At 56.8% G+C, this 17,180-nt stretch overlaps 1 protein-coding gene across 1 annotated transcript in view; it reads left to right on the top strand.

The window, feature by feature from the left end:
• Positions 1 to 9,382: 9,382 nt before the first annotated feature.
• LOC144487303 (dynactin subunit 1-like) overlaps positions 9,383 to 17,180 on the top strand; it is a gene marked incomplete at its 3' end in the record, with an annotated part of 197,364 nt that continues 189,566 nt past the window's right edge. The window contains exon 1 of the mRNA XM_078205383.1: positions 9,383 to 9,624. Coding sequence (XP_078061509.1) covers positions 9,394 to 9,624 — 231 coding nt within the window. The remainder of the gene's footprint in view (positions 9,625 to 17,180) is intronic.

The raw sequence follows: 17,180 nt of genomic DNA on the forward strand, positions 1-17,180 counted from the left end.
GAGCGAGAGAGAGAGAGGGGCAGCGAGAGCGAGAGAGAGAGAGGGGCAGCGAGAGCGAGAGAGAGAGAGGGGCAGCGAGAGCGAGAGAGAGAGGGGCAGCGAGAGAGAGAGAGGGGCAGCGAGAGAGAGAGAGGGGCAGCGAGAGAGAGAGAGGGGCAGCGAGAGAGAGAGAGGGGCAGCGAGAGAGAGAGAGGGGCAGCGAGAGAGAGGGGCAGTGTGAGAGAGAGAGGGGCAGCGAGAGCGAGAGAGAGAGAGGGGCAGCGAGAGCGAGAGAGAGAGAGAGGCAGCGAGAGCGAGAGAGAGAGAGGGGCAGCGAGAGCGAGAGAGAGGGGCAGCGAGAGCGAGAGAGAGAGGGGCAGCGAGAGCGAGAGAGAGAGAGGGGCAGCGAGAGCGAGAGAGAGAGAGGGGCAGCGAGAGAGAGAGAGGGGCAGCGAGAGCGAGAGAGAGAGAGGGGCAGCGAGAGAGAGAGAGGGGCAGCGAGAGCGAGAGAGAGAGAGGGGCAGCGAGAGCGAGAGAGAGAGAGGGGCAGCGAGAGCGAGAGAGAGAGAGGGGCAGCGAGAGCGAGAGAGAGAGAGGGGCAGCGAGAGCGAGAGAGAGAGAGGGGCAGCGAGAGCGAGAGAGAGAGAGGGGCAGCGAGAGCGAGAGAGAGAGAGGGGCAGCGAGAGCGAGAGAGAGAGAGGGGCAGCGAGAGCGAGAGAGAGAGAGGGGCAGCGAGAGAGAGAGAGGGGCAGCGAGAGCGAGAGAGAGAGAGGGGCAGCGAGAGCGAGAGAGGGGCAGCGAGAGCGAGAGAGAGAGAGGGGCAGCGAGAGCGAGAGAGGGGCAGCGAGAGCGAGAGAGGGGCAGCGAGAGCGAGAGAGAGAGAGGGGCAGCGAGAGAGAGAGAGAGAGGGGCAGCGAGAGCGAGAGAGAGAGAGGGGCAGCGAGAGCGAGAGAGACGCAGCGAGAGAGAGAGAGAGAGACGCAGCGAGAGAGAGAGAGAGACACGCAGCGAGAGAGAGAGAGAGACACGCTGCGAGAGAGAGAGAGAGACACGCTTCGAGAGGGAGAGAGAGACACGCAGCGAGAGAGAGAGAGACACGCAGCGAGAGAGAGAGAGAGACACGCAGCGAGAGAGAGAGAGACACGCAGCGAGAGAGAGAGACGCAGCGAGAGAGAGAGAGAGAGACGCAGCGAGAGAGGGAGAGAGACGCAGCGAGAGAGAGAGAGACGCAGCGAGAGAGAGAGAGACGCAGCGAGAGAGAGAGAGAGACGCAGCGAGAGAGAGAGAGAGGCAGCGAGAGAGAGAGAGAGGCAGCGAGAGAGAGAGAGAGGCAGCGAGAGAGAGAGAGAGGCAGCGAGAGAGAGAGAGGCAGCGAGAGAGAGAGAGAGGCAGCGAGAGAGAGAGAGAGGCAGCGAGAGAGAGAGAGAGGCAGCGAGAGAGAGAGAGAGGCAGCGAGAGAGAGAGAGAGGCAGCGAGAGAGAGAGAGAGGCAGCGAGAGAGAGAGAGAGGCAGCGAGAGAGAGAGAGAGGCAGCGAGAGAGAGAGAGAGGCAGCGAGAGAGAGAGAGAGGCAGCGAGAGAGAGAGAGAGGCAGCGAGAGAGAGAGAGAGGCAGCGAGAGAGAGAGAGACGCAGCGAGAGAGAGAGAGACGCAGCGAGAGAGAGAGAGACGCAGCGAGAGAGAGAGAGACGCAGCGAGAGAGAGAGACGCAGCGAGAGAGAGAGAGACGCAGCGAGAGAGAGAGAGACGCAGCGAGAGAGAGAGAGACGCAGCGAGAGAGAGAGAGACGCAGCGAGAGAGAGAGAGACGCAGCGAGAGAGAGAGAGACGCAGCGAGAGAGAGCGAGAGAGACGCAGCGAGAGAGAGCGAGAGAGACGCAGCGAGAGAGAGAGAGAGAGACGCAGCGAGAGAGAGAGAGACGCAGCGAGAGAGAGAGAGAGACGCAGCGAGAGAGAGAGACAGACGCAGCGAGAGAGAGAGAGAGAGACGCAGCGAGAGAGAGAGAGAGAGGCGCAGCGAGAGAGAGAGAGAGAGGCGCAGCGAGAGAGAGAGAGAGGCGCAGCGAGAGAGAGAGAGAGGCGCAGCGAGAGCGAGAGAGAGACGCAGCGAGAGAGAGAGAGACGCAGCGAGAGAGAGAGAGACGCAGCGAGAGAGAGAGAGACGCAGCGAGAGAGAGAGAGACGCAGCGAGAGAGAGAGAGACGCAGCGAGAGAGAGAGAGACGCAGCGAGAGAGAGAGAGACGCAGCGAGAGAGAGAGAGACGCAGCGAGCGAGAGAGAGACGCAGCGAGAGAGAGAGAGAGAGACGCAGCGAGAGAGAGAGAGAGACGCAGCGAGAGCGAGAGAGAGACGCAGCGAGAGAGAGAGAGACGCAGCGAGAGAGAGAGACGCAGCGAGAGAGAGAGAGAGAGACGCAGCGAGAGAGAGAGAGAGACGCAGCGAGAGAGAGAGAGACGCAGCGAGAGAGAGGGAGACGCAGCGAGAGAGAGAGAGACGCAGCGAGAGAGAGAGAGGCGCAGCGAGAGCGAGAGAGAGACGCAGCGAGAGAGAGAGAGACGCAGCGAGAGAGAGAGAGACGCAGCGAGAGAGAGAGAGACGCAGCGAGCGAGAGAGACGCAGCGAGAGTATGTGACAGAGGGAGGGGAGGGAGAGAATGAGCATGAATTTGAGTGATTTCTGACAGGCAGTCAGTGAGTCATGGGGTTTCGCAAGATTCTGTGCTGGGACCATAACTGTTCACATTATATATTAATGATCTGGAAGAGTGAACTGAATGTATTATCTCCAGATTTGCAGATGATGCAAAGTTGTGTGGGAGGGTGAGCTGTGAGGAGGATGCAGAGATGCTTCAGTGTGACTAGGACAGTCTGAGTGTGTGGGTATCTGCATGGAACATGCAGTATAATGTGGATAAGTGTGAGGTTATCCACTTTGGTAGCAATAATAGGAAGACAGATTATTACTTGAATGGGTGTAAATTGAGAGAAGTGGATACTCAGCGAGGCCTCGGAGTCCTCGTGCATCAGTCGCTGAAAGTAAGCGTGCAGGTACAGCAGGCAGTAAAGAAGGCAAATGGTATGTTGGCCTTCATAGTGAGAGGATTTGAGTATCAGGATAGGGATGTTCTGCTGCAATTGTACAGGGCGTTGGTGAGGCCACACCTGGGGTATCGTGTGCAGTTTTGGTGTCCTTATCTGAGGAAGGATGTCCTTATCTGAGGAAGGATGTCCTTGCTATAGAGGGAGCACAGCGAAGGTTTACCAGGCTGATTCCTGGGATGGCAGGTCTGTCATATGAGGAGAGACTAAGTCGGTGAGGATTATATTCACTGGAGTTTAGAAGAGTGAGAGGGGATCTCATAGAAACTTATACAATTCTAACAGGATTAGACAGGGTGGATTCAGAAAGAATGTTCCCAATGGCGAGTCCAGAACTAGGGGTCAGAGTTTGAGGATAAGGGGTAAACCCTGAGGTTTAGAACTGAGGTGAGGAGAAATTTCTTCACCCAGAGGGTGGTGAATGTGTGGAATTCACTCCCACAGAAAGTAGTTGAGACCAAAACGTTGTCTGATTTCAAGAAGAAATTAGATTTCGCTCTTGGGGCTAAAGGGATCGAGGGATACGGGGGGAAGGGGGGGATCAGGGTATTGAATTCGATGATCAGCCATGATCAAAATGAATGGTGGAGCAGGCTCGAAGGGCCGAATGGCCTCCTCCTGCTTCTAGTTTCTCAGAGAGAGAATGTGAGAGAGGTGGAGAGAGAGGCTGAGGGGTAGAGATTCGGAGAGGGGCGGGGGTCAAGGTGAAAGTGAGGGGGGAACGGAAGGTTGTTTAAAGTTTATTTATTAGTGTCACAAGTAGGCTGACATTAACACTGCCATGAAGTTACTGTGAAAATCCCCCAGTCACCACACACTGGCGCCTGTTCGGGTACACTGAGGGAGAATTTAGCACGGCCAATGCACCCTAACCAGAACGTCTTTCAGACTGTTTTGATATTTCAAGTGCTTATCCAAATACGTTTGAAGGTTCTCGGGTTTCTGGCGACCGCTTCCCAGGCAGAACATTCCAGATTCCCACCACCCTCCTGAGTACAAACTGTTTTTCTGTTGGCCCCTCAGAATCTCCTGCACCTCTCCCTAAATCTGTGCCCAATCGTGACTGACCCCGCAACCAAGGGGAACAGCTGTCCCCTATCCCGAGGAGTAACAGGAATACAGAGTACTGGGCTCATGGTAAGATACTTGGTAGTGTGGATGAACAGAGGGATCTGGGTGTCCATGTGCATAGATCCCTGAAAGTTGGCACCCAGGTTGATAGGGTTGTTAAGAAGGCGTACGGTGTGTTAGCTTTTATTGGTAGAGGGATTGAGTTTCGGAGCCAGGAGGTCATGCTGCAACTGTACAAAACTCTGGTGCGGCCGCATTTGGAGTATTGTGTACAGTTCTGGTCGCCGCATTATAGGAAAGATGTGGAAGTGTTGGAAAGGGTGCAGAGGAGATTTACCAGGATGTTGCCTGGTATGGTGGGAAAATCGTATGAGGAAAGGCTGAGGGGCTTGAGGTTGTTTTCGTTAGAGAGAAGAAGGTTCAGAGGTGACTTAATAGAGGCATACAAGATGATCAGAGGATTAGATAGGGTGGATAGTGAGAGCCTTTTTCCTCGGATGGTGTTGGCTAGCACGAGGGGACATAGCTTTAAATTGAGGGGTGAGAGATATAGGACAGATGTTAGAGGTAGGTTCTTTACTCAGAGAGTAGTAAGGGCGTGGAATGCCCTGCCTGCAGCAGTAGTGGACTCGTCAACGTTGAGAGCGTTCAAATGGTTATTGGATAAACATATGGATGATATTGGAATAGTGTAGATTAGAGGGGCTTTAGATTGGTTTCACTGGTCGGCGCAACATCGAGGGCCGAAGGGCCTGTACTGCGCTGTAATGTTCTATGTTCTATCCATCCTGTCCATACTCCTCATAACCTTATACACTCAATCGGGTTGCCCCTCAGCCACCTCTGCTCTCGAGAAACCAGTCCAAGCCTATCCAGTCTCTCGTCGCTCAAATGCTCCACCGCAGGCAACATTGTGGTCACTCTCCTCTGCTACCCCTCTCGTGCAGTCACAACTTTCCAATTCAGGATGGGGGCATAGAGCGACAGACCCCAACCCACCAGTACTGTACCCAAGCGTTATACAGTGACAGACCCGTCCCCACCAGTACTGTACCCCAGTGTTATACAGTGACAGACCCATCCCCACCAGTACTGTACCCCAGTGTTATACAGTGACAGACCCATCCCCACCAGTACTGTACCCCAGTGTTATACAGTGACAGACCCGTCCCCACCAGTACTGTGCCCCAGTGTTATACAGTGACAGACCCATCCCCACCAGTACTGTACCCCACTGTTATACAGTGACAGACCTGTCCCCACCAGTACTGTACCCCAGTGTTATACAGCGACAGACCCGTCCCCACCAGTACTGTACCCCAGTGTTATACAGCGACAGACCCATCCCCACCAGTACTGTACCCCAGTGTTATACAGTGACAGACCCATCGCCTCCAGTACTGTACCCCAGTGTTATACAGTGACAGACCCGTCCCCACCAGTACTGTACCCCAGTGTTATACAGTGACAGACCCGTCCCCACCAGTACTGTACCCCAGTGTTATACAGTGACAGACCCGTCCCCACCAGTACTGTACCCCAGTGTTACACAGTGACAGACCCGTCCCCACCAGTACTGTACCCCAGTGTTATACAGCGACAGACCCGTCCCCACCAGTACTGTACCCCAGTGTTATACAGCGACAGACCCGTCCCCACCAGTACTGTACCCCAGTGTTATACAGTGACAGACCCGCTCCCACCAGTACTGTACCCCAGTGTTATACAGTGACAGACCCGCTCCCACCAGTACTGTACCCCAGTGTTATACAGCGACAGACCCGTCCCCACCAGTACTGTACCCCAGTGTTACACAGTGACAGACCCGTCCCCACCAGTACTGTACCCCAGTGTTATACAGCGACAGACCCGTCCCCTCCTGTACTGTACCCCAGTGTTATACAGTGACAGACCCGTCCCCACCAGTACTGTACCCCAGTGTTATACAGCGACAGACCCGTCCCCACCAGTACTGTACCCCAGTGTTATACAGTGACAGACCCGCTCCCACCAGTACTGTACCCCAGTGTTATACAGCGACAGACCCGTCCCCACCAGTACTGTACCCCAGTGTTATACGGTGACAGACCCGTCCCCACCAGTACTGTACCCCAGTGTTACACAGTGACAGACCCGTCCCCACCAGTACTGTACCCCAGTGTTATACAGCGACAGACCCGTCCCCTCCAGTACTGTACCCCAGTGTTATACAGTGACAGACCCGTCCCCTCCAGTACTGTACCCCAGTATTATACAGTGACAGACCCGTCCCCACCAGTGTTGTACCCCAGTGTTATACAGTGACAGAACCGTACCCACCGGTACTGTACCGCAATGTTATACAGTGACAGACCCATCCCCATCAGTACTGTACCCCAGTGTTATACAGCGACAGACCCATCCCCACCAGTACTGTACCCCAGTGTTATACAGTGACAGACCCGTCCCCACCAGTACTGTACCCCAGTGTTATACAGTGACAGACCCATCCCCTCCAGTACTGTACCCCAGTGTTATACAGTGACAGACCCATCCCCACCAGTACTGTACCCCAGTGTTATACAGTGACAGACCCATCCCCACCAGTACTGTACCCCAATGTTATACAGTGATGGACCCGTCCCCACCAGTACTGTACCCCAGTGTTATACAGTGACAGACCCGTCCCCACCAGTACTGTACCCTAGTGTTATACAGTGACAGACCCGTCCCCACCAGTACTGTACCCTAGTGTTATACAGTGACAGACCCATCCCCACCAGTACTGTACCCTAGTGTTATACAGTGACAGACCCGTCCCCACCAGTACTGTGCCCCAGTATTATACATTGATCGACCCGTCCCCACCAGTACTGTACCCCAGTGTTATACAGTGACAGACCCATCCCCACCAGTCCTGTACCCCAGTGTTATACAGCGACAGACCCGTCCCCACCAGTACTGTACCCCAGTGTTATACAGCGACAGACCCGTCCCCACCAGTACTGTACCCCAGTGTTATATAGTGACAGACCCGTCCCCATCAGTACTGTACCCCAGTGTTATACAGTGACAGACCCGTCCCCATCAGTACTGCACCCAGTGTTATACAGCGACAGACCCGTCCTCACCAGTACTGTACCCCAGTGTTATACAGTGACAGACCCGTCCCCATCAGTACTGCACCCAGTGTTATACAGCGACAGACCCGTCCTCACCAGTACTGTACCCCAGTGTTACACAGTGACAGACCCGTCCCCATCAGTACTGCACCCAGTGTTATACAGTGATAGACCCGTCCCCACCAGTACTGTACCCCAGTGTTATACAGTGACAGACCCGTCCCCATCAGTACTGCACCCAGTGTTATACAGTGATAGACCCGTCCCCACCAGTACTGTACGCCAGTGTTATACAGCGACAGACCCTCCCCACAAGTACTGTACCCTAGTTTTATACAGTGATAGACCCATCCCCACCAGGACTGTACCCCAATGTTATACAGCGACAGACCCATCCCCACCAGTAGTGTACCCCAGTGTTATACAGTGACAGATCCGTCCCCACCAATACTGTACCCCAATGTTATACAGCGACAGAACCGTGCCCAACAGTACTGTACCCCAGTGTTATACAGTGACAGATCCATCCCCACCAGTACTGTACCCCAGTGTTATACAGCGACAGACCCATCCCCTCCAGTACTGTACCCCAGTGTTATACAGTGACAGACCCATCCCCACCAGTACTGTACCCCAGTGTTATACAGCGACAGACCCGTCCCCACCAGTACTGTACCCCAGTGTTATACAGCGGCAGACCCGTCCCCACCAGTACTGTACCCCAGTGTTATACAGTGACAGACCCGTCCCCACCAGTACTCTACCCCAGTGTTATACAGTGACAGACCCATCCCCACCAGTACTGTACCCCAGTATTATACAGCGACAGACCCGTCCCCACCAGTACTGTACCCCAGTGTTATACAGCGACAGACTCGTCCCCACCAGTACTGTACCCCAGTGTTATACAGTGACAGACCCATCCCCACCAGTACTGTACCCCAGTGTTATACAGTGACAGACCCGTCCCCACCAGTACTGTGCCCCAGTATTATACATTGATAGACCCGTCCCCACCAGTACTGTACCCCAGTGTTATACAGTGACAGGCCTGTCCCTGCCAGTACTGTACCCCAGTGTTATGCAATGAAAGGCCTGTCCCTGCCACCACTGTACCCTAGTGTTATACAGTGACAGACCCGTCCCCACCAATACTGTACCCCAGTGTTATACAGTGACAGACCCGTCCCCACCAATACTGTGCCCCAGTGTTATACAGTGACAGACCCATCCCCACCAGTACTGTACCCCAGTGTTACACAGTGACAGACCCATCCCCACCAGTACTGTACCCCAGTGTTATACAGTGACAGACCCATCCCCTCCAGTACTGTACCCCAGTGTTATACAGTGACAGACCCATCCCCACCAGTACTGTACCCCAGTGTTATACAGCGACAGACCCGTCCCCACCAGTACTGTACCCCAGTGTTATACAGCGACAGACCCGTCCCCACCAGTACTGTACCCCAGTGTTATCCAGCGACAGACCCATCCCCACCAGTACTGTACCCCAGTGTTATACAGTGACAGACCCATCCCCACCAGTACTGTACCCCAGTGTTACACAGTGACAGACCCATCCCCACCAGTACTGTACCCCAGTGTTATACAGTGACAGACCCATCCCCACCAGTACTGTACCCCAGTGTTATACAGTGACAGACCCATCCCCACCAGTACTGTACCCCAGTGTTATACAGTGACAGACCCGTCCCCACCAGTACTGTACCCCAGTGTTATACAGTGACAGACCCATCCCCACCAGTACTGTACCCCAGTGTTATACAGTGACAGACCCGTCCCCACCAGTACTGTACCCCAGTGTTATACAGTGACAGACCCATCCCCACCAGTACTGTACCCCAGTGTTATACAGCGACAGACCCATCCCCACCAGTACTGTACCCCAGTGTTATACAGTGACAGACCCACCCCCACCAGTACTGTATCCCAGTGTTATACAGTGACAGACCCATCCCCATGTCTGATTGGTTTCGGATTGTTTTTTCCTCCACTTGCTGCTTGGTTTTGCAGCTGTGTCTGGTGTGTGCTTTGTCTCCTCACCCCAAGCCATATCTATTTTACTGTCTGTGTCTGTTGTCATTAACCACTGGTTTCCTTTATTTCAGACTAACAATAGCAGAATGAGTGGTGAGATTGGTGCTGGGAGACCCCTGAAAGTGGGCTCCCGAGTCGAGGTGATTGGCAAGGGGCACCGTGGTACTGTTGCTTATGTGGGTGCCACAATGTTTGCCTCCGGGAAATGGGTTGGAGTGATTCTGGATGATGCCAAGGGGAAAAATGATGGTACGGTGCAAGGCAAGCGATATTTCACCTGTGAAGAAAGTCATGGCATCTTTGTACGCCAGTCTCAGGTAATGTGGTTCAGAATCGCTGTATCGCAGTGTGGGACTGAGGTGTATTGTGTGTTTGGGGCGCGGTGCGTGTGTGTGTTTGGGGCGCGGTGCGTGTGTGTGTTTGGGGCGCGGTGCGTGTGTGTGTTTGGGGCGCAGTGCGTGTGTGTGTTTGGGGCGCAGTGCGTGTGTGTGTTTGGGGCGCGGTGCGTGTGTGTGTTTGTGGCACGGTGCGTGTGTGTGTTTGGGGCGCGGTGCGTGTGTGTGTTTGGGGCGCGGTGCGTGTGTGTGTTTGGGGCGCGGTGCGTGTGTGTGTTTGGGGCGCGGTGCGTGTGTGTGTTTGGGGCGCGGTGCGTGTGTGTGTTTGGGGCGCGGTGCGTGTGTGTGTTTGGGGCGCGGTGCGTGTGTGTGTTTGGGGCGCAGTGAGTGTGTGTGTTTGGGGCGTGTGTGTGTTTGGGGCGCGGTGCGTGTGTGTGTTTGGGGCGCGGTGCGTGTGTTTGGGGCGCGGTGCGTGTGTTTGGGGCGCTGTGCGTGTGTTTGGGGCGTGGTGCGTGTGTGTGTTTGGAGCACGGTGCGTGCGCAGTGTTTGGGGTGCGTGTGCGTGTTTGGAGCACGGTGCGTGCGCAGTTTTTGGGGCGCTGTGCGTGTTTGAAGCGCGGAGCGTGTGCGTTTGGGGCGCGGTGTGTGTGCTTGTTTGAGGCGTGGTGCGTGTGTGTTTGCGGCGCGGTGCGGGTGCGTGCTTGGGGCGCGGTGCGTGCTTGGGGTGCGCTGCGTGTGCGTGTTTGGGGCGCGCTGCGTGTGCGTGTTTGGGGCGCGCTGCGTGTGCGTGTTTGGGGCGCGCTGCGTGTGCGTGTTTGGGGCGCGCTGCGTGTGCGTGTTTGGGGCGCGCTGCGTGTGCGTGTTTGGGGCGCGCTGCGTGTGCGTGTTTGGGGCGCGGTGCGTGTGCGTGTTTGGGGTGCGGTGCGTGTGCGTGTTTGGGGCGCGGTGCGTGTGCGTGTTTGGGGCGCGGTGCGTGTGCGTGTTTGGGGCGCGGTGCGTGTGCGTGTTTGGGGCGCGGTGCGTGTGCGTGTTTGGGGCGCGGTGCGTGTTTGGGGCGCAGTGCGTGGGCGTGTTTGGGGCGCGGTGCGTGTTTGGGGCGCGGTGCGTGTGCGTGTTTGGGGCGCGGTGCGTGTTTGGGGCGCAGTGCGTGGGCGTGATTGGGGCGCGGTGCGTGTGTTTGGGGCATGGTGCGTGTGCGAGTTTGGGGCGCAGTGCGTGGGCGTATTTGGGCGCAGTGCGTGGGCGTGTTTGGGGCGCCGTGCGTTGGCGTGTTTTGGGCGCCGTGCGTGTGCCGGTTTTGGGGCGCGGTGCGGGTGCCCGCGTTTGGAGCGCAGTGCGTGTGTGTGTTTGGGGCGCGGTGCGTGTGCCTGTTTTGGGGCGCGGTGCGTGTGCCCGTGTTTGGAGCGCAGTGCGTGTGCGTGTTTGGGGCGCGGTGCGTGTTTGGTGCGCGGTGCGTGTGCGTGTTTGGTGCGCGGTGCGTGTGCGTGTTTGGGGTGCGTGTGCGTGTTTGGGGCGCGGTGCATGTGCGTGTTTGGGGTGCAGTGTGCATTTGGGGCGCGGTCTGTGTGCGTGTTTGAGCTGTGTGTTTGGGGCGCAGTGCGTGTTTGGCGTGCAGTGTGTGTGTTTGTGGCGCTGTGTGTGTGTGTTTGTGGCGCTGTGTGTGTGTGTTTGGGGTGCAGTGAGTGTGTGTGTTTGGGGTGCAGTGAGTGTGTGTGTTTGGGGTGCAGTGAGTGAGTGTGTTTGGGGTGCAGTGAGTGTGTGTGTTTGGGGCGTAGTGAGTGTGTGTGTTTGGAGCGCGGTGCGTGTGCGTGTTTGGGGCGCGGTGCCTGTTTGGTGCGCGGTGCGTGTGCGTGTTTGGGGCACGGTGCGTGTTTGGGGCGCGGTGCATGTGCGTGTTTGGGGTGCAGTGTGCATTTGGGGCGTGGTCTGTGTGCGTGTTTGAGCTGTGTGTTTGGGGCGCAGTGCGTGTTTTGCGTGCAGTGTGTGTGTTTGTGGCGCTGTGTGTGTGTGTTTGTGGCGCTGTGTGTGTTTGGGGTGCAGTGAGTGTGTGTGTTTGGGGTGCAGTGATTGTGTGTGTTTGGGGTGCAGTGAGTGTGTGTGTTTGGGGTGCAGTGAGTGTGTGTGTTTGGGGTGCAGTGAGTGTGTGTGTTTGGGGTGCAGTGAGTGTGTGTTTGGGGCGCAGTGTGTGTGTGTGTTTGGGGCGCAGTAAGCGTGTGTGTTTGGGGCGCGGTGAGTGTGTGTTTGGGGCGCGGTGAGTGTGTGTTTGGGGTGCACTGAGTGTGTGTGTTTGGGGTGCACTGAGTGTGTGTGTTTGGGGCGCTGAGAGTGTGTGTGTTTGGGGCGCGGTGAGTGTGTGTGTTTGGGGCGCGGTGAGTGTGTGTGTTTGGGGTGCACTGAGTGTGTGTGTTTGGGGCGCAGTGAGTGTGTGTGTTTGGGGCGCAGTGAGTGTGTGTGTTTGGGGCGCAGTGAGTGTGTGTGTTTGGGGTGCAGTGAGTGTGTGTGTTTGGGGTGCAGTGAGTGTGTGTGTTTGGGGCGCAGTGAGTGTGTGTGTTTGGGGCGCAGTGAGTGTGTGTGTTTGGGGCGCAGTGTGTGTGTGTGTTTGGGGCGCAGTGAGTGTGTGTTTGGAGCGCAGTGAGTGTGTGTGTTTGGGGCGCAGTGAGTGTGTGTGTTTGGGGCGCAGTGAGTGCATGTGTTTGGGGCGCAGTGAGTGCGTGTGTTTGGGGCGCAGTGAGTGCGTGTGTTTGGGGCGCAGTGAGTGTGTGTGTTTGGGGCGCAGTGAGTGTGTGTGTTTGGGGCGCGGTGTGTGTGTTTGGGGCGCGGTGAGTGTGTGTGTTTGGGGCGCGGTGAGTGTGTGTGTTTGGGGCGCGGTGAGTGTGTGTGTTTGGGGCGCGGTGAGTGTGTGTGTTTGGGGCGCGGTGAGTGTGTGTGTTTGGGGCGCAGTGTGTGTGTGTGTTTGGGGCGCAGTGAGTGTGTGTGTTTGGGGCGCAGTGAGTGTGTGTGTTTGGGGCGCAGTGAGTGTGTGTGTTTGGGGCGCAGTGAGTGTGTGTGTTTGGGGCGCAGTGAGTGTGTGTGTTTGGGGCGCGGTGCGTGTGTGTGTTTGGGGCGCGGTGCGTGTGTGTGTTTGGGGCGCGGTGCGTGTGTGTGTTTGGGGCGCGGTGCGTGTGTGTGTTTGGGGCGCGGTGCGTGTGTGTGTTTGGGGTGCAGTGAGTGTGTGTGTTTGGGGTGCAGTGAGTGTGTGTGTTTGGGGCGCTGTGAGTGTGTTTGGAGCGCAGTGAGTGTGTGTGTTTGGCGTGCAGTGTGTGTGTGTTTGGGGCGCGGTGCGTGTGTGTGTTTGGGGTGCAGTGAGTGTGTGTGTTTGGGGTGCAGTGAGTGTGTGTGTTTGGGGTGCAGTGAGTGTGTGTGTTTGGGGCGCAGTGAGTGTGTGTGTTTGGGGCGCGGTGAGTGTGTGTGTTTGGGGCGCGGTGCGTGTGTGTGTTTGGGGCGCAGTGAGTGTGTGTGTTTGGGGCGCGGTGCGTGTGTGTGTTTGGGGCGCGGTGCGTGTGTGTGTTTGGGGTGCAGTGAGTGTGTGTGTTTGGCGTGCAGTGTGTGTGTTTGGGGTGCAGTGAGTGTGTGTGTTTGGGGCGCAGTGTGTGTGTGTGTTTGGGGCGCAGTGAGTGTGTGTGTTTGGGGCGCAATGTGTGTGTGTGGGGCGCAGTGAGTGTGTGTGTTTGGGGTGCAGTGAGTGTGTGTGTTTGGGGTGCAGTGAGTGTGTGTGTTTGGGGTGCAGTGAGTGTGTGTGTTTGGGGTGCAGTGAGTGTGTGTGTTTGGGGTGCAGTGAGTGTGTGTGTTTGGGGCGCAGTGAGTGTGTGTGTTTGGGGCGCAGTGAGTGTGTGTGTTTGGGGCGCAGTGAGTGTGTGTGTTTGGGGCGCAGTGAGTGTGTGTGTTTGGGGCGCTGTGTGTGTTTGGGGCGCAGTGAGTGTGTGTGTTTGGGGCGCAGTGAGTGTGTGTGTTTGGGGCGCAGTGAGTGTGTGTGGGGCGCAGTGTGTGTGTGTGTTTGGGGCGCAGTGAGTGTGTGTGTTTGGGGCGCAGTGAGTGTGTGTGTTTGGGGCGCAGTGAGTGTGTGTGTTTGGGGCGCAGTGAGTGTGTGTGTTTGGGGCGCAGTGAGTGTGTGTGTTTGGGGCGCAGTGTGTGTGTTTGGGGCGCAGTGAGTGTGTGTGTTTGGGGCGCAGTGAGTGTGTGTGTTTGGGGCGCAGTGAGTGTGTGTGTTTGGGGCGCAGTGAGTGTGTGTGTTTGCGGTGCAGTGAGTGTGTGTGTTTGGGGCGCAGTGAGTGTGTGTGTTTGGGGCGCAGTGAGTGTGTGTGTTTGGGGCGCAGTGAGTGTGTGTGTTTGGGGCGCAGTGAGTGTGTGTGTTTGGGGCGCAGTGAGTGTGTGTGTTTGGGGCGCAGTGAGTGTGTGTGTTTGGGGCGCAGTGAGTGTGTGTGTTTGGGGCGCAGTGAGTGTGTGTGTTTGGGGCGCAGTGAGTGTGTGTGTTTGGGGCGCAGTGAGTGTGTGTGTTTGGGGCGCAGTGAGTGTGTGTGTTTGGGGCGCAGTGAGTGTGTGTGTTTGGGGCGCAGTGAGTGTGTGTGTTTGGGGCGCAGTGAGTGTGTGTGTTTGGGGCGCAGTGAGTGTGTGTGTTTGGGGCGCAGTGAGTGTGTGTGTTTGGGGCGCAGTGAGTGTGTGTGTTTGGGGCGCAGTGAGTGTGTGTGTTTGGGGCGCAGTGAGTGTGTGTGTTTGGGGCGCAGTGAGTGTGTGTGTTTGGGGCGCAGTGAGTGTGTGTGTTTGGGGCGCAGTGAGTGTGTGTGTTTGGGGCGCAGTGAGTGTGTGTGTTTGGGGCGCAGTGAGTGTGTGTGTTTGGGGCGCAGTGAGTGTGTGTGTTTGGGGCGCAGTGAGTGTGTGTGTTTGGGGCGCAGTGAGTGTGTGTGTTTGGGGCGCAGTGAGTGTGTGTGTTTGGGGCGCAGTGAGTGTGTGTGTTTGGGGCGCAGTGAGTGTGTGTGTTTGGGGCGCAGTGAGTGTGTGTGTTTGGGGCGCAGTGAGTGTGTGTGTTTGGGGCGCAGTGAGTGTGTGTGTTTGGGGCGCAGTGAGTGTGTGTGTTTGGGGCGCAGTGAGTGTGTGTGTTTGGGGCGCAGTGTGTGAGTGTGTTTGGGGCGCAGTGAGTGTGTGTGTTTGGGGCGCTGTGCGTGTGTGTGTTTGGGGCGCTGTGCGTGTGTGTGTTTGGGGCGCAGTGAGTGTGTGTGTTTGGGGCGCAGTGAGTGTGTGTTTGGGGTGCAGTGAGTGTGTGTGTTTGGGGCGCAGTGAGTGTGTGTGTTTGGGGCGCTGTGTGTGTTTGGGGTGCGGTGTGTGTGTGTGTTTGGGGCGCGGTGAGTGTGTGTGTTTGGGGCGCGGTGAGTGTGTGTGTTTGGGGCGCAGTGAGTGTGTGTGTTTGGGGCGCAGTGAGTGTGTGTGTTTGGGGCGCAGTGAGTGTGTGTGTTTGGGGCGCAGTGAGTGTGTGTGTTTGAGGTGCTGTGTGTGTTTGGGGCGCAGTGAGTGTGTGTGTTTGGGGCGCAGTGAGTGTGTGTGTTTGGGGCGCTGTGTGTGTTTGGGGCGCTGTGTGTGTGTGTGTTTGGGGCGCTGTGTGTGTTTGGAGCGCTGTGCGTGTGTGTGTTTGGGGCGCTGTGCGTGTTTGGCGTGCAGTGAGTGTGTGTGTTTGGGGTGCAGTGAGTGTGTGTGTTTGGGGTGCAGTGAGTGTGTGTGTTTGGGGTGCAGTGAGTGTGTGTGTTTGGGGTGCAGTGAGTGTGTGTGTTTGGGGTGCAGTGAGTGTGTGTGTTTGGGGTGCAGTGAGTGTGTGTGTTTGGGGCGCAGTGAGTGTGTGTGTTTGGGGCGCAGTGAGTGTGTGTGTTTGAGGTGCTGTGTGTGTTTGGGGTGCAGTGAGTGTGTGTGTTTGGGGCGCAGTGAGTGTGTGTGTTTGGGGCGCAGTGAGTGTGTGTGTTTGGGGCGCTGTGTGTGTTTGGGGCGCTGTGTGTGTGTGTGTTTGGGGCGCTGTGTGTGTGTGTGTGTTTGGGGCGCTGTGTGTGTGTGTGTTTGGGGCGCTGTGTGTGTGTGTGTTTGGGGCGCTGTGTGTGTGTGTGTTTGGGGCGCTGTGTGTGTGTGTGTTTGGGGCGCAGTGAGTGTATGTGTTTGGGGCGCAGTGAGTGTGTGTGTTTGGGGCGCTGTCTGTTTTTGGGGCGCTGTGTGTGTGTCTGTTTGGGGTGCAGTGAGTGTGTGTGTTTGGAGCGCAGTGAGTGTGTGTGTTTGGGGCGCGGAGAGTGTGTGTGTTTGGGGCGCAGTGTGTGTGTGTTTGGGGCGCAGTGAGTGTGTGTGTTTGGGGTGCAATGAGTGTGTGTTTGGGGCGCTGTGTGTGTTTCGGGCGCAGTGAGTGTGTTTGGGGTGTAGTGAGTGTGTGTGTTTGGAGCGCTGTGTGTGTTTGGAGCGCTGTGCGTGTGTGTGTTTGGAGCGCTGTGCGTGTGTGTGTTTGGGGTGCAGTGAGTGTGTGTGTTTGGGGCGCTGTGTGTGTTTGGGGTGCAGTGAGTGTGTGTGTTTGGCGTGCAGTGTGTGTGTTTGTGGTGCAGTGAGTGTGTGTGTTTGTGGTGCAGTGAGTGTGTGTGTTTGGGGCGCAGTGTGTGTGTGTGTTTGGGGCGCAGTGAGTGTGTGTGTTTCGGGCGCAGTGAGTGTGTGTTTGGGGCGCTGTGCGTGTGTGTGTTTGGGGCGCAGTGAGTGTGTGTGTTTGGGGCGCAGTGAGTGTGTGTGTTTGGGGCGCAGTGAGTGTGTGTGTTTGGGGCGCAGTGAGTGTGTGTGTTTGGGGCGCTGTGTGTGTTTGGGGTGCGGTGTGTGTGTGTGTTTGGGGCGCGGTGAGTGTGTGTGTTTGGGGCGCGGTGAGTGTGTGTGTTTGGGGCGCGGTGAGTGTGTGTGTTTGGGGCGCAGTGAGTGTGTGTGTTTGGGGCGCAGTGAGTGTGTGTGTTTGAGGTGCTGTGTGTGTTTGCGGTGCAGTGAGTGTGTGTGTTTGTGGTGCAGTGAGTGTGTGTGTTTGGGGCGCAGTGAGTGTGTGTGTTTGGCGTGCAGTGTGTGTGTGGTGCAGTGAGTGTGTGTGTTTGGGGCGCAGTGAGTGTGTGTGTTTCGGGCGCAGTGAGTGTGTGTGTTTGGGGCGCTGTGCGTGTGTGTGTTTGGGGTGCAGTGAGTGTGTGTGTTTGGGGCGCAGTGAGTGTGTGTGTTTGGGGCGCAGTGAGTGTGTGTGTTTGGGGCGCTGTGTGTGTGTGTGTTTGGGGTGCAGTGAGTGTGTGTGTTTGGGGTGCAGTGAGTGTGTGTGTTTGGGGCGCAGTGAGTGTGTGTGTTTGGGGCGCAGTGAGTGTGTGTGTTTGGGGCGCAGTGAGTGTGTGTGTTTGGGGCACAGTGAGTGTGTGTGTTTGGGGCGCAGTGAGTGTGTGTGTTTGGGGTGCAGTGAGTGTGTGTGTTTGGGGTGCAGTGAGTGTGTGTGTTTGGGGCGCAGTGAGTGTGTGTGTTTGGGGTGC

Source organism: Mustelus asterias, unplaced genomic scaffold, assembly GCF_964213995.1.
Source record: "Mustelus asterias unplaced genomic scaffold, sMusAst1.hap1.1 HAP1_SCAFFOLD_722, whole genome shotgun sequence".
Lineage (NCBI taxonomy): Eukaryota > Metazoa > Chordata > Chondrichthyes > Carcharhiniformes > Triakidae > Mustelus > Mustelus asterias.